Source organism: Molothrus ater, chromosome 22 (genome assembly GCF_012460135.2).
Source record: "Molothrus ater isolate BHLD 08-10-18 breed brown headed cowbird chromosome 22, BPBGC_Mater_1.1, whole genome shotgun sequence".
NCBI classification, from domain to species: Eukaryota; Metazoa; Chordata; class Aves; order Passeriformes; family Icteridae; genus Molothrus; species Molothrus ater.
The window spans coordinates 6,967,472-6,988,287 of NC_050499.2; the positions used below are offsets into that span (position 1 = coordinate 6,967,472).

A 20,816-nucleotide genomic window follows, 5' to 3' on the forward strand; every position below is an offset into this window, starting at 1 on the left:
CTACAGCATGCAGTTGGAATATTTAATGTAGTGATTATCTAATCATAATAATAATAAAAATAATAATAGTTAGCTTGTTGACTCAGAGCGGAGTAGTGGAAGGCTCCATATTTATGAACCCATTAAAACCAGTTCAATTTTAATGATACTGAGATCATTCAGGGAAATCAATTCAGCCAAATTGCAGATCTGGTTTAGACCAGAGCCAACCAAAAACTTCAACATTTTGAATATCTCCACAATATTGAAAGCACAAAATGGAAGGAAAAAAATTCAATTTTTTTTCCTCTTCTCACTAATGATTTTACCATTGGGCAGTCTTCCAACACTTGTGTAGATTGTGTGATTAAATAAATAAACCTCATACTAAATTTTTTAAAATGGCATGTTCCCCACTTCCCATGCAAAATGAGTCAGGAATGTGATGGATTTGTGTAATTGTGAGTGAAAAGTGGGGATGGCTCCATAGCTTTGTGCCTTTCCAATCAAACCTGATCAATGGAGCTAAAAAACCTCTTTATCCCAGTGAGCATTATTCCATTTATCCATGCATCCCTGTGGGGAGCTGCTGCTACTCCCAAGATTACAAGGACAAGCTTGAAGAAGCTTCTTTGAGATTCCTGAAGTGAAAAACAGGAGAGGATTTTTTAATATTTTTATTAATTTTTTTTTTAAATTTTTATTTTTAACCCAGATTTTTAATCCTACTTGCGCCATTTCCTCTAAAAGATTGCATTGGACCAAAGCTTGGGTGTAGGGGAGCAGGAAGGGGAAGGATGGATGGACAGACGGACAGGCAGGAATTTTTGTCCCCTCAAGTGAGATTTGAAGGTCACAGAGATGTCTCAGGAACTTTACAGCTCAGATTAACCAAGGCCCCCATTTGTTTTCCTTGCCCTATTATTTAAAGTCTCTGTCTGAATGTAGAACCTGACACAATTTTTAATGCCTGCTGGGATAAGTCTGAAGTCATTTTGATTTATTTAATTTCCCTCAGTAAGAAAAAGAAGTTTCTGTCTGTCTTAGAGGGCCTCTCCATGAGGTAATTAGTGATAATTATGGATTGTAGTGGCGCAGATGAGAATTCTGGAGATTGGAAGAGTGTCTGAGTTGACCTGGGTTTGTATTTTCATTTTAACCATTTGCTGCTTTTCTTCATTTCCTTTTCCTTACAAATCTGCAGCCAAACAAAGGCTGGAGGAGGACAGGGTTGAACCCAAAAGTGTTCAAAGAGAGCAGACCGTGTGTGGGGCTGGTACCAAAATACCTTGGGGTGCAAACCAGCCCTGCAGTCACCCCAAACCAGCCCTGCAATCACCCCATATCCCACATCTCTCACCCCACATCTCCTGGGGCTGGTTCCAAAATACCTTTGGGTACAAACCAGCCCTGCAGTCACCCCAAACCAGCCCTGCAGTCACCCCAAACCAGCACTGCAAATCATCCCACATCCCACATCTCTCACCCCACATCTCCTGGGGCTGGTTCCAAAATACCTTTATGTACAAACCAGCCCTGCAGTCACCCCATATCCCACATTTCACACCCCACATCTCCTGGGGCTGGTACCAAAATACCTTTGGGTACAAACCAGCCCTGCAATCACCCCAAACCAGCCCTGCAATCACCCCATATTCCACATTTCACACCCCACATCTCCTGAGGCTGGTACCAAAATACCTTTATGTACAAACCAGCCCTGCAGTCACCCCAAACCAGCCCTGCAGTCACCCCAAACCAGCACTGCAGTCACCCCACATCTCCTCACCTCCTGGGCTGGTACCAAAATACCTTTGTGAACAAACCAGCCCTGCAGTCACCCCAAATCAGCCCTGCAGTCACCCCAAACCAGCACTGCAAATCATCCCACATCCCACATCTCCTGGGCTGGTACCAAAATACCTTTATGTACAAACCAGCACTGCAATCACCCCAAACCAGCACTGCAATCACCCCACATCTCCTCATCTCCCGGGTTTGGTGCCAAAATACTTTCATGTGCAAACAGCACTGCAATCACCCCGTGTCCCACATCTCCTCATTCCCTGGGGCTGCCAGGACCCCTCTCCCTGCAGCAGGGCTTGGCAGGATTTCTGCAGCTCCCTGGGTGACACAGCCCTGCCTCCCAGGCCAGGTGTCCCCCTCAGTCCCCTCCTCCTGACCCCTGCCCTGGTTCCCAGCCTGTGCATCCTTGTGTTTCCATAGCAACCCCAGCTCCGGCTGCTGCATCCCTGAGCCCCGTGGCCCTGAGTGAGTACCTGGGGCTGCTGGCCCTGCTCTGGGGGCTGCTGGAGCCCTGGATCCCCCAGTCCCAGGGCTCTGGGGCACCCTGGGCTGGCTGCTGGCAGCAGTGTGCCGTGTGAGCATGTTCACAGCCCAGCATGCTGCCCCTCTTCCCCCTTCTCTGCCAAGCACGGGCTGAAAAATGGGAATAAAAGGCTCAGAAAAAGCACAGAGAGGGAGAGAAAGAGGAATAACCCCCCCCTAAATCATCCTTTCCAAAAGGAATGTTTTCCTTTCACCCTCCCCATTTTAGTGTTGCAGCTGCCTTTGCAAAAGGCAAGTGCATGAAATCATTTTCTTGCTGCCCTGCCTTGCTCTGTTTGCTTTGAATATAGGGAGATACAGTTGATATTAAAATGAGGGATATTGGGTGCTGGAAGAAGATGCAAATGAGGAGGTAAAATACCCTGCAGGAGAGATCCCAGGGCCCTGCTTGCCTTAAAAGAGGCCTCAGGCTTCCAGAAAGTTCCATGTCTGAGATGGGAACTGGATTCAGCCTGCCTCGGTTGGGTGGTCAAGGGAGAGGAAAAGCCCTCAGTGAGGATCTGAGTTCCCTGGTGCATGTGTGTGGTTTGAGTCACCGATGGTCTCTGCCAAGCTAAATGCTCTTTTTGTGCCTTGCAATAACCCAGAGTGTGTCTGTGGTCACTGAGGTGTTTACCTGACCTGGCTAGGAATGGTTTTCTGAATGGAAAACACCCCAGGCATGAAGTGTGGGATGATCTTGGGGTTGGGATGGAGGGAGAGGACAGTGTGGCCAGCCAAAGGAATTTATAATTAATTCTAATGAAGGCATTTATGACTGGCACGTTTCATGGTCTCGCAGGTGACTTTAAATGTCCTTTACCTGCCAGTGGCCACAGCAGTGTGTTCCTCATGCAGTAATTTTCATTTCCAAATGCCAAACCCCAGTCCCTGCTGCACTCAGGGGCTGAAGAGACCTTTTCATTCCTGTCAGCCTTGGAGGACGGGCTGGAGAGGCCGAAGGGCAGGCTCTGCTCCTCATCCTTCATCCCTCAGCAGGCAGAGACGCCCTCCTGGCTGCTCCTGTGTGGGCTGCACACAGCTTCCCTTGGAGGGAAAACCTGGGGTCATGTTTTACAGAACAGCTTGTTCTGAAAGAAAAAAGAATCTTCACCCAGAAAAGCTGCTAAGAGCTAATGAATGATAAACATTTCCCACAGCTTGGTTGGTGTGGGGGCTGCGTGTGGGGAGGAGGAGGAGGAGGGGGAAGTTTCCCTTTCTCCCTGCCCTGGGGCTCGGGCTGTGAGCAGGAGCAGGGCTGTTGTTTGTGTGCACGCTGCATTTGTGCCAGCACTGCCCACATGGCTCTGCTGGGCTGTGCTGCAGCCTGTGGAAATGAGGAATTCAGCAGCAGGGAAAGGGCAGCGGCACGGGGCAGATGCTCTGCATCATTTCATTGCTGCTGCTGCTGGGAGGGATCTGTGCCCTGCCCTGGCTCTCCAGGGCTCAGGGAGGGAGAGCAGCAGCGATTACGGACTGAGAGCTGCCCTGTGGCACCACGGAGGCAGGGACAGACACCCAGGGAGGCTGCAGGCTTCTCTCTGCTGCTGTCTGGGCTGGGGGATCAGGGGGATCAGTGGCAGTGGGAGATGTCTGGAGGCATGGAGGAGATTCAGGACTGTCTCTCCTTGGGTTTAACCCTCTGGAGGTTGCTCCAGGAAATAGTTCTGTGCCAGTTCTGACGTTTTTCTTGCAGCTCTCTCCACTCTGGGATCTGCTTTGCCTTGCAATGGTTCAGCTCACTTGAAAAAGGGGATTTTTTTTCAGGTTGGAGGGGGCCTGGAGCAACCTAGTGGAAAGTGCCTCTGCCTAGGACTGGATAATCCTTCCAACCCAAACCATTTTATTCTCTTTATGCTGCTAACTCTGCCCTTGATCTTTACCTAAAGCTCCTTTCCTGAGGATAGGCAGCCTCTCTTGCCTGGTGTGAAATCTCAGGTTATATTGAGTTTACTGCAGGTTGGGAGAGGTTTCTTCCTGACCAGAAGACGCAAATTTTCCTTCCAGGCAACCTCACAGCAACTCCTAAACCTCCCTCCTTCACAGTGCCCAGAGTTCTGTGTTTGAAGAGAATGGATTGAGGGCTTGGCTGTAACAAATGGATTTTACATTTTGTGCCATCAGTTCTCTCCCCAGTAATGGTCTGCCCTTAATCTTGTCAGAGACAAGCACCCAAAATATTAAGGGTTTAATTCTCTGTACGTCAAATTAGCAGGGAACTACCAGAGCACTGTGGAGTAGCCTCATTAGGGTGAGACAGAGGTGAGAAATGGGAGTTCTGGAGTGATTTGGGAAGGGAGCTCGGGCTCAGTGCTGAGTTGGCAGCTGATTTTTCCTCATTCCTGCACTGCCCATCCCTGCCAGCAGCTGCTGCCTCCCCTGGGGCCCATTGGGGATGGATTCCCTGTCCCTGGGTCCCACTGGGGATGGATCCCCTGTCCCTGAGCCCCATTGAGGATGGATCCCCTGTCCCTGATCCCCATTGGGGATGGATTCCCTGTCCTTGGACCCTGTTGGGGATGGATCCCCTGTCCCTGAGCCCCACTGGGGATGGATCCCCTGTCCCTGAGCCCCATTGGGGATGGATTCCCTGAGCCCCATTGGGGATGGATTCCCTGTCCCTGAGCCCCATTGGGGATGGATTCCCTGAGCCCCATTGGGGATGGATTCCCTGTCCCTGAGCCCCATTGGGGATGGATTCCCTGTCCTTGAGCCCCACTGGGGATGGATTCCCTGAGCCCCATTGGGGATGGATTCCCTGTCCCTGAGCCCCATTGTGGATGGATTCCCTGTCCCTGAGCCCCATTGGGGATGGATTCCCTGAGCCCCATTGGGGATGGATTCCCTGTCCCTGAGCCCCATTGGGGATGGATTCCCTGTCCCTGAGCCCCATTGGGGATGGATTCCCTGAGCCCCATTGGGGATGGATTCCCTGAGCCCCATTGAGGATGGATTCCCTGAGCCCTGTTGCGGATGGATTCCCTGTCCCTGAGCCCCTTTAGTGATGGATTCCCTGTCCCTGAGCCCCACTGGGGATGGATCCCCTGTCCTTGGACCCTGTTGGGGATGGATTCCCTGTCCTTGGACCCTGTTGGGAATGGATTCCCTGTCCCTGAGCCCCCTTGGGGATGGATTCCCTGAGCCCCATTGGGGATGGATTCCCTGAGCCCCATTGGGGATGGATTCCCTGTCCCTGAGCCCCTTTAGTGATGGATTCCCTGTCCCTGAGCCCTGTTGCGGATGGATTCCCTGTCTCTGAGCCCCATTGGGGATGGATTCCCTGAGCCCCATTGGGGATGGATTCCCTGTCCCTGAGCCCCTTTAGTGATGGATTCCCTGTCCCTGAGCCCCTTTAGTGATGGATTCCCTGTCCTGGGGCAGAGCCCAGCCCATCCCCTCGCTGTCCCCATCCAGCCACGGCTCCTGGATGAGAAGTGTCCCTGGCCACGTTCCCCTCAGCAGGGTTTTCTCTCCTGCAGTTGTTGTTGTTGTTGTTGTTGTTGATCAGGAGCAGTTTGTGCTGCAGAGGGAGGACACACACACCCACCACTGTGGGGTGCCATGGTTTGTGGTTTGTCCTCCTTTTGGGCTGGTTGTGACCCTTTCACCTCCTCTGCCTCAGAATAACAATAATTCCCTTTTTCTTCCCAGCAGTTTGGTGGATTCCTCCAGCAGTCCTGGCACTCACTCCAATGATTTTGTCCCTTTTGTTCCTTGTATGACTAAGCAGTGACGCAGCTGTGCCTAACACAAGGCCATAACTCAGTGCTTGCTGTGGTTTAATATTCTTATTTTCCAGGCGGTTTTACTGTCCCCCCCCCAGTGTTTCTGATAAATGCTGGCTAATTTAATTTTGCTCCTATTTTTATTTACTCTGTAATTCTGTTGTTGATTTTTTTCCCTTGCCCATTGTTTACATCAGTTTTTTAATTTTTTTGTATTTTCCATGTGACCTCCTCCACTTTCCTTTCAACCAAACTCATGTGCGTGCGTATCATGTGAATTTGTCATGTGGCTTGCATGGTGCTGATGATGTCGTCCTCGCTGGTGAACAGAAGGTAAAACACTTTGTTCTGATTGGTTGCCTAGATTTTTGGGGTGAGGATTCCCCTGTGGGATCTCCAAATTCCAAAAAAAAAAACCCCAAAAAAACCCAAAAATCTCACTGAGCCTTTTTGGAGGAGTTGCTCGTCACTGTCTGCATGGGAAGAACTCGACTTCAGTCCTCTGCATTGAGCTGGAAAAGACTTGGAGGGAAAACAGGAAAAAAAACCCCAAAAAAATCACCTGGCTCAGTCATTTGCTGCTTCACTCTCAGAGTCCAGCAAGGAACTTCCCTAGGAAGGTGCTAAAAATCCTCTGGTGTGAGCCCCAAAGGCCAAATCCTTTTGCCTCTCTGTGGGACCAACCACAGACTCCAATCTGATGGGAAATGAGGGCTCAATTCTGGGAGCACCCTCTCCCCTGTTGCTTTAGCAGCATTTTGACCCTATAAAATACACATTTCTATAGACATTTAGGCACACATCCACACTGTTTAGTAACCTTCCAAAATAACCCTGAATTCTCTGAAATCTGGTTATTTGGAGTATGTCACACTTTGATTTAAGAAATAATTCCCTTTTTATTGTGAGTAAAACTTAAGCATAGCTAGAATGAGAGCTGTGTTATGAAATACTCTCTCTGTAAAATGCTGTTATAAAATCCTCTCTCTGTCTAAAATTCTGCATAGCAATCCTGTGAAACAGCACACACAGAGTCTGTGGTGGGAGCCAGACCTCACACAGATCTCATCACAGGGAGAATCTGGCTCCTGCCAGAGCCCCTCATTCCTCCCACCAAGGCTCTGGGAGCCTGGCAGGGCTTTAAGCTGAGCTCAGCAGAGGATTGAGCCTGGCAAGGCTTTAAGCTGAGGAGCAGAGGATTGAGCCTGGCAAGGCTTTAAGCTGAGGAGCAGAGGATTGAGCCTGGCAAGGCTTTAAGCTGAGGAGCAGAGGATTGAGCCTGGCAAGGCTTTAAGCTGAGCTCAGCTCCTGGGAACTGCTGGTCCCCAGCACACCAAGGAGGAGAGGATTGAGCCTGGCAAGGCTTTAAGCTCAGCTCAGCAGATGGTGGAGCCTGGTAGGGCTTTAAGCTGAGGAGCAAATGATTGAGCCTGGCAGGGCTTTAGGCTGAGCTCAGCTCCTCGGAGCTGCTGGTCCCCAGGAGAACAAGGAGCTGATGGTTGAGCCTGGCAAGGCTTTAAGCTGAGCTTAGCTCACAGGAGCTGCTGGTCCCCAGCAGATGGTTGAGCCTGGCTCTGTCTGAGCTGGACTCAGCCTGCAGCAGCTGTGGGGTGCTGCAGAGCAGCTCCTGGCACTGCCACACCTCACCCTGGGCCCAGTCCCAGCAGGGCAGGGGGGGAAGCTCCTGCTCTGCTGCTGCCCCAGCCACAGGAGCAGCTGGGAGAGCCAGGCAGGAATTGGCTTTTGACAATCCAGGGCTTCTGGAATCACCTTTCTGGCCAGGAAAGGATTTAGGCTGGGCTTTGCCAGGAAAACAGAACTAACACCAGTAACCTCCCCACGTGGCTGCATGCACAGAGAGCCCTGTCCTGTCTCCTCCCTGTGCTGGACCCAGCAGGGTGGGAGATGTTCCTGTCTCGTTTCTGCTGGACCCAGCAGGGTGGGAGATGTTCCTGTCTCGTTTCTGCACCTCTGCTTTTGTTCCTTATTTCTGCTGCTGCTCTTTGCTGCCCTGGTGTGCACCCCAGCCTGTTCTTTCTCTGTGGTTTTGCCCTCCTGGAGGCTCTCCCTGGTGTCTGTTCCCAGTCCTGGTTTCGTGGTGCTCAAAGATTGCAGAAATCAGCCCTTCCCTCCTTCCTCTGCTGCAGAATTCTCCAGGTTTGCTCTCTGAGCACAGGGAGGATGCAGGACCTTGCCTTGCTGCCAGCTGGGCATGGATTTAACCTCAGAGATTTTTCATTTTCTCCCCACCTCAAGTTACACCCACTCCTGGTGCTCGTGGCACCCTCTGAAAAACACAATAAAAACCAGAATTTCTGCAATCCAGCAGAGCAGTGTCAGGACATGGAAGCCCTGAAGAGAAACCAAAGGGTTCAGAGGATACCAGGAAACATTTCCTGCTCCCCTGCAGCAGCAGATGATCAGAGTGTGATGGCTTAGCAGGGAGTGGGTGAGAATTAAATTGGAAATGCAATGGCTCCGAGCCCTGCCCTCAGCTCCCCTGCCACCAGCAGCTTTGGGAGCCTGGAGCAGAGTCCTCATTTCCTTGCTCAGACTGCCCCTGGGTTCCTGTGGAGCTGGGCTGTCCTGGATCCCAGCCCAGCAAAGGCTGCTCCTCTCACTGCTGGAGCTCCTGCCTGGGGCTTTCTCCTTTCTGAGTGTCCTGGGGGAGCTTTGAGCATCAGCCTCAATCACTGGGAGCACAAGGTCCTGCACCCTCCTGCACAGAGAGGGTTTAATCAGATATTTGGTGATGCAGCAGGAGATGTGGGCTCTGTGGAGCTGCTGGCTCTCGCCAGCCAAGCAGAAGCAGCAGCCAAGGGGGTCCCCCGAGGGTTCCCCTGTTTCAGAGCTGGGAGGGCTCTGAGGAGGGAGGGACAGGCTGGTTCCTGCCTGCCTGAGCATGGAGCACCCCTGGATGCTGTTCTGCCCTGCAGCCCGTGCATGTCTGAGCATGAGTCCTGCTGCTGACCACTTCTCTCTGCAGCTACTCACATCTTCACTCATTATAGGGTTGCTGATCTGCTGGACTAAACTTTTCCACTAAACTTCTTCCTCCTCTGTTTGACACACTAACCCAGTTTTCATTTTACAGCCCTCTGTCTGGATTGCATCCACCTGCTTGAGATAAATGAAATAAACACTTATTTCTGGAGAGAAAACTATGCCTTAGCAGGGCTTGCACTGCTCCACCTGTTGGTTTTCAGCACTTAGGAGTGTTCTTTTCTTTGAAGAGAAATGTTTCTCAAAGCTGAAATGAATTTAAACTATTGGGGGAGAAAGGAGTGAATCAGGAGCTAGAAATTAGATAATTCAAAGTGAAGAAAAGCAAGAAAAGTTTCAGCAGAGCAGGTAATTAATCATGGGAATGGCTGTGTGTAAAGTACAGCAGCATCTCTGACATTTGAAATCAAGAATAAACATCTTTTCTGAGGATATTCCTGTTACTCTCAGTGCTCAGTCACTGGGAACAAAATGCAGGCTGTGTTAGAGGAAAGGTCAGATTCTGTAAGTGCAGTGTTCCCTCAGCCCTTGGGGATCTCTGTGCTCATTAATGATCAATTAATGATCATCTCTGAGATGGGGAGTGGGGAGGGAGCGAGGAGATGCTGCTCTTGTTCTGCCCCTCTGCCACAAACACTGAGAATTCAGCCCAGCTGCTCCTGGGGGCTCAGGGCTCACCCAGAGCAGGGCCAGGCTTTGGCTCCTGGTTTCTGTGAGTTCTGGTGACTAACCAGGACAATTGGTGACTAACCAGGACAATTGGTGACTAACCAGGACAATTATTGCAGAGCAGCTCCTGCCCCTCAGCCCCACAGTCAGGAGCAGGGACTTTGTGGTGCTGTTTGTCTTTTGGGATGGAGGAAAAAATATCTCTGCTTGTTTAACTGATGTGTTCAATGTGCCCAGGTGAGGATGGAGGTTTCCTGTCTATCTGTGCCTTAAACCACACTTGTGTCACCTTTTCCTGTTCGGTGTGCACTGGGAAATTGTCCAGGGTGGATCCACATCTGGAGCATCCAGGGGGTGTGGGAGCCCTGCAGTGGGGATAAAGGCAGAGGAGAGGATTTGGAAAAGCAGAACAGCCTGGAAAAAAGGACAGTTCCCTCTTTACATCTGTCAGAGGAGCTGCTGTGTTGTTAAACACAAATGTGTGTGTCCCACACTCCTGCAGTGGGATTGATTCCCTTCTTGGAGCAGTGCTGCAGCCTGGAATTCATCTTCAATCACAGCTCCTTGCAGTTTTCCCATTGGTATTTCACCAAAAAACTGTGCTGATATTCCTTTGAAAGGGGGGAGGGAGGGGAAAGGGCTTCAGATTCCCTCTGAAGGATGGTGGGAGATGAACCTTCCTGTCCATAAATCCAGGGTGCAAATCTGCAGTCAGACCTTCTGTATTTGGCTATTTTATCAGAGCTGCAGGGTGGGACTGGGATCCTCCATGGCATGGAGGAATTGAGGAGCTGGGGAGGAAAAGCAGCGTGGGAGCTGTGGGTTGTAGGGCTGGGGATGTGAATCAGGGTGCCCTGCAGGAGGAAGGGACATTTCCATTTTCTGCTGGTGGCAGTCTGGGACATGATAGCCTTTTTCTCCTAGAAATGGAGAAATTATTCTAGAGGAGCAAAGGGGTTTCTCTGAATTGCTCTCCAGCATCCCCTGGAGTTGCACAGTGCAGGCTGAGTGAGGGGATGTGCTCTGGGTTCTGTTCAGGGGTTTTCACACTCATTTAAATGGTCCAGCAGCTCTAAAACCCCCAAACAAATTCAGGGTGCAGACCTGGGTCTGTGTGAGAGGCACAGGGTCCTTCCCAGTGGTGCTCTGTACATCCCATCCTCAGGAGCAGCCACAGAGAACCTCCTGGTGTCTGCCAGGTGTTCCACAGCACAGGAATTGCTCCTTGCCTTGGGGTTTTCTTGGGCAGGGGGGATCTCTTTCACACTGACTCCATTCCAGCACACACAAAAACGGAAATTTGGTGTTTCAAATGCAAGAAACACTTGGGTGTGGCAAATATTTACCTCAGACACACGGCGTGCTCTGTGTCTGGGTCGGCTCATACCCTGAGCTGAGGATGATGAAGTATTTTTCTGAATTTTTCCAAGCACTTTTTCCTTGACAATGCTTTTTGTTTTTTTCCCCAAATAACCCTGAATGCCCCGTCGTTGCAGGGGAACCCAGTGCCCCCAAGCTGGAAGGTCACATAGGAGAAGATGGCAACTCCATCAAGGTGAACGTCATCAAGCAGGACGATGGTGGCTCCCCGATCAGGCACTACCTGATCAAGTACAAAGCTGTAAGTGTGGGACAGCCCCGAGCCCCTGGGCCTCCCTGGGCTCTGGGAGGGGATGGGTTGAAGGGAGGAATCTCTGTCACTCACCTGGTTTAAATCTGACGTGCTGAGATGTGAAGAAGTGCTTTGGAAGGAACAGAACTTGCAGTTTTTGCTGTCTGGAAATAATTTAGTGATTATGAGAGGAGGAGGTGAGGGGATTTTGTCTCAGAAAACAGGATTCTGAGCAGGAGAGAGGCTGCTTTGGCATCTCAGCCTCTCCCCCCAACAGCATTTGAAGGTTTCAGTGAATCCTGGTATTGTGAACACGTGGAATGTGTCACAGAGATCTGTTTACCAAAGAGTAGTTTCTTAACTAGCCAGTAGCGTTTGAATTAGAGGAGCAATTAAATCTACCTGTCTATAAAAGCAATGGGTTTCTTAATTGTCTTGGTCTGAACAGACAGGTGTGTGCTAGGGAAGGCAGGAGCCCCCCCTGAAATGGAAAATGTAAATCCCCTCTCTCCAAATTGCCATAAATTTGAAATTAAGGGGGGCTCTCAGGCCAAGATGTGGCAGCAGGAATAACAGTTCTTTATTAGGGAAGAAAACAAAAATAAAATAAACAATGCAGTGAACTAAAACTGCCAGAGTCAGAACCCAGCCTGACACCCTGTGGGTCAGGGTGTGGGCAGCAGAACCATTGGAATTGTGGCTCAGCCCTCCTGCAGTGCCAGGGCTGGTTCTGCTGGAGCAGGGATCCTGGAGAAAAGGGTGTAGATCTTCTCCCTCTGAAAGTCCAGTGGAAAAGTGGATTTCCCTTTCCTCTGGGAAATGCAGTGGAAAGGCCGTGCTGGTGTCCCAAACCTCAGACTATATCCAGCTAGGAACGCTTGGCTCCTCCCCCTGGGCGGAGCTTCTCACAATGTTTATCATTGTCATGCAGTGACACTCAGTGGCCATGAACAGGAGATATCACTTGTTTTTAAAACTCTAAAAGTTTAGTAGTAATAAAATGGTTATAAAATAGTAATATAATTAAAGTTGAGAAAATTAACACAGCATAGCTTTCTAACATAATACATATAATGTTCATTTTAATATTTGCAAAAAGCCAATCATAAAATACGCATTTTTCACAGTCAACCACCTATGAATCACAGAGTCAATACTAATTATCACAGCCACACCCTGTCAAATAAAATATGCATTTTTCAGAATCAACTCTCTGTGGATCATAGAGTCAGTGACAGCAATGGCCTGTCAAATAAAATACACATTTCTCCCAATCAGCTTTCTGTGGATCACAGAGTCAGTGCTCACTATGACAGCTACACCCTGTCAAATAAAATATGCATTTCTTCACAATCAACCTTCTGTAGATCATAGAGTTAATGCTCATTATGACAGCCACACCCTGACAAATAAAATACGCATTTTTCACAATCAGCTTTCTGTGCATCACGGAGTAAATGACAACCATGCCCTGTCAGATAAAATGCACATTTTTCCCAATCAGCTTTCTGTGGGTTACAGAAATACACATTTTTCACAATCAAACTTCTGTAGATCATAGAGTTAATGCTAATTATGACAGCCACGCCCTGTCAGATAAATCATGCATTTTTTCACAATCAACTTTCTGTGCATCACAGAGTCAGTGCTCATTATAACAGCCCTGCCCTGTCAAATAAAATACGCATTTTTCACAATCTGCGGGTCACAGAAACACACATTTTTCACAGTCAGCTTTCTGTGGGTCAGAGTCAGTGCTCACTGTGGCCCTGTGCCCTCCCTGCAGAAGCACTCCTCGGAGTGGAAGCCCGAGATCCGGCTGCCGTCGGGCAGCGACCACGTCATGCTGAAGTCCCTGGACTGGAACGCCGACTACGAGGTCTACGTGGTGGCCGAGAACCAGCAGGGCAAGTCCAAGCCTGCCCACTACGCCTTCCGCACCTCCGCCCAGCCCACGGTGATCCCAGGTACCGCTGCTGTGCCCCCCCGGGTCCTGCCGCCCCCTAATGCCACCGAGCTGCCCCCGTGTGCCCCAGTAACCCCCAGAGCTCGCTTGCTTCCAGCCCATTCTCTCATGGTTGGTGCCCCCATCCAAGGCTGAGGGTCGTGGCTGCGTGCATACCTGTGGCAGGTATGTGGGAGTGAAACCCCTGCCTGGCTGCTCCCAGGGAATGGTGGCTCCTTGTGTGGGGTAGGAAAAGCTTTCTGAGAGCAGGAAGTGGAATTTGTGTTTTAAACCCCAGTAGGGCCTTCAGCTCTGCAGGGTGATGCTCTGCACAAGGCAGATTTCCCAAGTCCATCTCTGGAGGAGTAAAGGCATCAGGAGTTTGCTGGCAGTTGGATGAGAAGGCAGTGAAATGTGACCGTGTTCACAGGGGTCCCAGGATGAGGGAAGGGACCAGGATCTGACTCCATGTTTCAGAAGGCTTGATTTATTATTTTATGATATATATTATATTAAAAGTATACTAAAAGAATAGAAGAAAGGATTTCATCAGAAGGCTGGCTAAGAATAGAAAAAGAAGGAATGATAACAAAGGCTTGTGGCTCAGACTCTGTCCGAGCCAGCTGGGCTGTGATTGGCCATTAATTAGAAACAACCACATGAGCCCAATCCCAGATGCACCTGTTGCATTCCACAGCAGCAGATAACCATTGTTTGCATTTTGTTCCTGAGGCCTCTCAGCTTCAGAGGAGAAAAAAAATCCTAAGGAAAGGATTTTTCAGAAAATATCATGGCTACAGTGAAAGATCTCTCTCTGAGCATTTTTCAGTTCAAATTACCAAATGACAGTGACTTTCAAACAGCAATGATTCAGTGTTGAGGAGGACATCAGGAAAAAATAACTCAAAGGCTTTAGGGTGCTGCTGGAAGCTCATAAAACAGAGTGCACTTATTAATGTGCTCATAAAGTGAGGGATAAGGACAATTACTGCAAAAGCCAAGCAGAACTCTCAGCTGGGAAACTGGAACTGAGCAGTTTGTGGCAATTTGTTGAAAGGACAGTTAAGATTTCTTTTCTACACGTGGACATTTAAAAAAAGCAGTGGGGAAACCCACACAAAGCAACCAAAACCTGAGGATGTGTGGCTGGAGTAGCTGTAAATTGAAGTTGAGGTGGTTGAAGACAGGGGTGCTGAGTCAGGGCCTCCCTGCACAGGCAGGGTTGGTGCTCCAGCCCATCCTGATGGGATTTCATTGATGTTTTCTCTTGAAAGCAGAGAGTTTCCTTCAGTCTTTCCCTGAGAACTCAGTCCCTGCTCCCCTGAGCCCATTCCCTGGCTGGAGGGAACAGCTCAGACCTTGTGGGAATGCTGCAGCCCCCTTGGCTGAGGCGGGGCACATTGTTGAGCACAGAAATGGGTGAAAAAGTGGGAAAAGTGGGACTGGCAGTGAGGAGGAGGGAGATGGGCCAAAGGAGAGCCTGGGGGTGCTTGGACAGGGCGTAGTTTTGGGTGGAAGGACCCTCAGTAACTCATTAACTCACTCTGTGGTTCTCATTTTCAGCAGCTCTAACCCTTGCTCCCCCTCTGAGCCCTTTAATCCATGTAACATGAGCAGGAACCCACTAAAAACCAGGGGAAAGCCAGTTTGTTACCAGAGCTGAAACTTCTCTGGCCTCTCTGCAGTTACTCCTTGCTTAGCTTGGTGTGGAGCCCAGGAGGAGCTGGGGTCTGAGGCTGCCTCTCTGGTGTTGCAGGTGGAAAAGCAGATTTGGGGTGTGCAGGGTTGCCCCAGGAGCTGGAGCTCAGCTGCTCCTCAGCAAGGGCTGTGTCCTGGTGCAGTGCCCTGCTTATTGCTGCCTTTGTGACTCTCTCTCCTGGGTTTTTGTCATTTTGGCCTCCCAAGGTGTTCCCTGGTGCCCAGACTGAGATTCTGAGGAGAATATTTCCAGGACAGGTTGGTTTTTCCTCTGCTGTGCAGCCCCACAGGTTTCATTGCCAAGCTGCAGCAGGGAAGAGGCTCTGTGTGTTCCTTTTCCTTTTCCTTTTCCTTTTCCTTTTCCTTTTCCTTTTCCTTTTCCTTTTCCTTTTCCTTTTCCTTTTCCTTTTCCTTTTCCTTTTCCTTTTCCTTTTCCTTTCACTTCTCCTTCTCCTTCTCCTTCTCCTCCTCCTCCTCCTCCTCCTCCTCTTCCTCCTTTCCCTTTCCCTTTTCCCTTTCCCTTCCCTTTCCCTTCCCTTTCCCTTTCCTCTTTCCCTTTCCTTTCCTTTCCCTTTCCTTTCCTTGTTGTTCCCATGGCATTTCTGTGGTTTTATCTCAGAATGAGCTGTGCAGGAGTCAGAGCCAGAGCTGTAACAGGAATTGTGCTGTACCTGACAGCAGTGATCAGGGATTCCCTGCAGGAAAATGTGCATTTATTGTGTGGAGTCCTTTGTTCCCCTCACCTGTGCAGAGTTCTGAGTGGCTGGAAGGATGAGGGTGTTATTTTCAGTAATAATAACAGTAATAATAATAATAATAACATCAGTCATCCCACTGGCATTGGAGTGGTTCCCAAGCAGCTGGGAGGCTGAATGGCAGAGTCAGAGGATTCCTGAGGCCTTGGTGCTGCCTCAGGATAAAGTGGATTTATTACCCAGGCTTTGGGGCAGGGCTTGGACAGGCAGGTGGATTCTCTGCTGCACCAAAGCTTTTCTTGTTTTCCTTTTTTCCCTGCTGAAGGCAGCGTTGTGCTCTCAGGCTCCAGACACCATCTCCCTGTGTTTCGCTGAGCCCCTTCTGTCCCTTCATTTTAATCTCATTTTAATCTCATTTGCCTGCACTCCCCACCCTCCCTGCCTTGGACCCTGCTCTGCAGCTTTGGGCTTTGCTGAGCTTCTGCCCCTTTTGTGCTGAATGTGCTGCTCCTTGAACCCTGAGCCATTTTAATTTACGAGATTAAATTAAACCTTTGATTCTTATGTTTTCTGTATTTATGACCTAATTTTTTTTATCTATTTTTCTCTCTCTTTCTCTCTCTCTCTCTCTCTCTTTTTCTCTCTCTCTTTCTTTCTTTTTTTCTTCCTCTCTTCCTTCCTTTCCCTCCCCTCTCCCTTTTCCCCCAACTCCTTTCCTATGTCTGTCATCCATGGTCACCTTGGATCTCACGGGGAACATCCACGCTTGCCACATGCACCAAATTTGTTTTTCAAACAACCATATCCCCCCTCCTGGGAACCATTGTCTGGCACCTGCAGCGACCTTGGGAAGTCCATCAACGTCGTCCTCCTTTGTCTCATTGCTTCTCTCTGCAGTGACTCTGCTTTTGCTCTGTTAGAAACTTTCAAAAAAAGAGTCAAATAAAGCAATATTTGCTTGGGAAGGCCTGGGTCCCACCAAGGTGTGGAAGGAGATAACTTTGCTTCAGAGGATCGTGTCAGTTCAGAGAAAAATTAAAAAAAAAAAAAAGAAACACAGAACTTAAAAAAATGTTTAATTTGAAAGAGTCAGTATTTTGTAACAAGGAAAAAAGGTTTAAGCCAAGTTTTTTTTCTCTTTAACGTTTTTTTTTTGTTACTTGTAATGAATTTGCCCTTTTAAATGGATGTAAAGAAAGATTTTTTTGTGTTGTTTGCTTGCTGTTTTCATCAAAGGAAGGTGCAATGTTGAAAGCCTTTAAGATCCTGCTTTTTACTGATTTCTCTGCACATCTGGTGCTGATCTTGTGCAAAAGGAGGCCCCATCCACAAACCCACAGACTGTAAAAAGAGAGAGAAGATTTGTCAGAGACCATCCTGCTGATTGCCCAGATGTCTCTGGGGGCTCTTGCATGTGGATCCAAATGTCTGGAAGGTTTTCCTGCCGTGCTGCTCTGACCATAAACATCTGCTGGGATCCCACTGCTGCTTTTCCTCCTCCTCCTCCTCCTCCTCCTTGTCCCTCCCTGGTGTGCAGGGTGGAGCTGGGCACGCCCAGCCCATGGACACACCCAGTGCCAGTGGATTTCCAGAGCTGTGTTCTCACAGATCCCTTTCCTTGCTGTCCTGACAGGAAATCTTGGCTTGGATGGAGTGAGCTGAGCAGCAGAGTTGTAATTACTGATCCTTGCTCATCTTCCTGGCTAGCTGTGGGTGTGGCAGCATTAATCCCTGGCTAAACTGGTTCAGTAGAGCCATCTTTGGTATCAAATCCTGGGAATTCCCTTGGACAAAACTCAGATGATTTTTGCATTGCTTCTTTGAAAAAAAAACCCCAAAAAAACCCAAAAACAGAACTCCCCATCCCCCCTCAAAAAAAAAAAATCTACCCAAAAAAAACCTGACAAAACAACCCCAATTAATTTTTTGGGAAATTCATTGGGATAGGAAATCCATTGGGGTATGAAATCCTTTTGGGATAGGAAATCCTTTTGGGATAGGAAATCCTTTTGGGTTAGGAAATCCATTGGAACAGGAAATCCATTGAGATAGGAAATCATTGGGATAGGAAATCCACTGGGATAGGAAATTTGGGATATGAAATCCATTGAGATATTAAATCCATTGGGATATGAAATCCACTGGGATAAGAGATCCATTGGGATAGGAAATTTGTTGGGATAGGAAATCCATTGGGATAGGAGATCCATCCCCTCTGATGCTCCCCTAAAACCAGGGGTTTCTCCCTTGGATTGTCTGTGCCCAATGTCTCAAGGCCTCTCAGCTGGGTGGGGTCCATCTTCCCGACAGAATTCTCACAGGGACAGACAGAATCCTGCCCTCACTCGTGGCTGACTCTGCCTTTTCTGCTCTGCTGTGTTGGAACTCTCCTGTCTGGATTGTAAATGCAAACCTGATGCAGGTGTCACACACAGAAACCTGTGGGTTCATTTTTTATTACAAACCCCCTCATTTCCAGTGTTGTAGAGTGTAGACACTTTGTTAGAGCTTTGGAGTTTGCTGAAGTGCAGCAAAATAATCCTGATACTAAAAAATGGTGTGATTTGCCCTCTAACTGCATTAATTGAGCTCATTGTAGATCTGAAATCAGCTTTTTGTGGGTTTCCCCTTATCCAAGAGGGAGGTCCCTGCCTGAGGCTGAGCTGTTTCTCACCAAAATCGCAGCTATTAAAGTGATCTCTGTAACTTTGTGAGGTTGGTGTGGAGAGAGAGCAGCACCTGTGGAGGGGGTTCTGTCCCTGAGAGGGGTTCAGGATTCTCTGTGGCACCCTTAATGTGGCTGAAATGAATCCCCAGCTCCACAGCAACCAGGAGCCCAGCCAGCATGGATTACAGACAGAAATTGCTTCTTTCTGTTGGATAAAATGAGGAGCAGAACTGGGTTTTTAGCACTAATTTGTGCAGATTTGTAACATGCCAGGTACCGGAGATCAGGCCCTTGGGGTGTCACGTTCAGTCCCAGCCCTTGGTGTGAGTAAAAAGAAATTTTAAATAGAGTTTTTGGAAAAGCCAGCGAGGAGGCAGAGGCTCAGATGTGGAAGCAGAAGAGGCTCAAGCGCTGGGATTTTCCTGCCCCAGGCACCTGCAGTTCCTCTGTGTGTGTGAGGGGCTGCAGCCCTGGAGGATTCCCAGTCTGTCAAAGTCCCTCCACATTCCCAGAGCTGCTTCTCAGAGCATTGTTGGGGCTGGAAGGTTTGGGAATGTCCTGCTCCACCAGGAGCAGCTGCAGGTGCCTGCACCTCCGGGGTTCTGGGGGATAAAAAGAAGGTTTTGTCTAAAAGGTTTTAAACCCAGCTTCTCCTGGCTCTTGGAGCTGCTGGGGTGGGGTGGGCACTTGGGGCAGAGTGTGATTTATCCAGGAAAGAGGATTTTGGTGTCACTCTGCGTTCAGTTCAGCCTGCAGAGGAGAAGCTTTGGGGTGACCTCAGTGCCCCTTGCAGGACCTGGAGGAGCTGGCAGGAAAAAGGGAGAGAGATTATTTCCATGGGATGGGGGGACAGGAAAGGGGGAATGGCTTCAGACTGACAGAGGGCAGGGTTAGGTGGGGTTTTGGGAAGGAGTTGGTCCTTGTGAAGGTGGAGAGGGGCTGGGATTGAATTCCCAGAGCAGCTGTGGCTGCCCAGGATCCCTGGAAGTGCCCAGGGCCAGGTTGGATGGGCTTGGAGCAGCCTGGGATGGTGGAAGGTGCCCCTGGACGTGGCAGGGGTGGGGTGGATGGGATTTAGGGTCCCTTCAGGCCCAATAGAGCCAGAAGGAGCAGAGCTCTGAGGCCACAATGCACAGGAATCCAGGGCAGCTCTGGGAAATCCCAAATCCCCATCCCTGCCCCAGGGCAGCTCCCCAGGCTGCTGGGAGCTCACTCAGAGAGTGGAATATGGATTTTTGTCCTTGGAGAGCAGGGTCACAGCTCCCCAGGCTGCTGGGATCTCACTCACAGGGTTTGGAATGTGGATTTCTGTCCCTGGAGAGCAGGGACACTCACTCCTCACTCCTCACCCCGCTGGGAGCTCACTCACAGGGTTTGGATGTGGATTTCTGTCCCTGGCAGAGCAGGGTCCTTGTCCCCAGGGTGGGCTGGGGGAACAGCCCTGAGAATCCTCCTGCACAGGGAACTCCCCCTGGGAACAAAGAGCTGTTCTCCTGGGGTTGGCTGCTGCCTGCAGAGTGGATTTTTGTTTGGTTTGTCCCTTCTTTTTCTTCCTTTTGCCAAATCCTGTAGGGCCTTGGCCATGCCTGCGGTCCCACCTGCTTCTCTCCACCCTTTTTGTGTCTTTGCTGTGCCTGGACATTCTGTAGTGAGACCCCCCCAGGAAGACACAGCTGAGCTCTCTCTGTCAGGGCAGGTTTTGTGCAGAAACTAAAACTGCTGGGTGGTTTTCCTGTGCACTGTGAAATGAGGGGGATTAGAAAAGCCAGTCTCGCAGGAAGCTCATTTTCCATTGGAAAACATAATTTGTAATTAATAAATTCTTCACTTCTTTAGAATGAAGGACTCCAGAAGTTCTTTAATGGTTTGTGTTTCCTTATTTAACTGGTGGAAATGTTATTCCTCCATGTCCTGAGAATGGCAAAAGGGGAGTAATGGAAGGGCTGGATGTGGATCAGGTCAGAAATGTCCAACATCAATTTATTACATTTATTTCACACACACAGTGTGAGCAGCTGCTCCAAATTATTTATACATTTCTCTATTTATTTATAAATTTATTTCTCCATTTATTTATACATTTCTTTTGTACACAGAGTTGTTTTAGGCCCCAGCAAACCCTTGAGGGATGTCTAAATATTAGTTTCATTTATTCCAACATAAATCCAGCTACAGGATGGAGGGAATGTTTCAGGAAGTATTTGGAGATCAATTGAATTTAATCAGATGGGACAGTCTGTGAAAAGAATAATCTTTTCTATGATCCTGCATTTTGTTGGAGCAGCAAAATTCCTCTACAAGGAAAAAGAAAGGCAGCACCAAGAGCCTCCCAAGTCCATGAGGCTGTGGAGGATTTTTATATTATGTTTCCTTGTGCCAGTCCCTGGAAGGCTTGGAATTTCAGTTCATGCCACGAGTTAGGATTTCTGAAACCACAGCTAATGGGAAAAGGTTGGAAAGTTCCTGCAAATTGCAGGGCTCCCTTACCAGCCTA

At 49.2% G+C, this 20,816-nt stretch overlaps 1 protein-coding gene across 6 annotated transcripts in view; it reads left to right on the top strand.

Moving 5' to 3' along the window:
• Positions 1-20,816, top strand: part of NCAM1 (neural cell adhesion molecule 1) — a 93,138-nt gene that overhangs the window by 64,304 nt on the left and 8,018 nt on the right. For 4 of the 6 annotated variants that reach the window (XM_036397332.2, XM_036397340.2, XM_036397335.2 and 1 more), the window contains 2 exons: positions 11,201-11,325; positions 13,103-13,283. In XM_036397332.2, coding sequence (XP_036253225.1) covers positions 11,201-11,325; positions 13,103-13,283 — 306 coding nt within the window. Of the gene's footprint in view, positions 1-11,200; positions 11,326-13,102; positions 13,284-16,494; positions 20,161-20,816 lie in introns of those variants that run through there. The other 2 variants (XM_036397338.2, XM_036397339.2) reach the window with 1 other exon arrangement.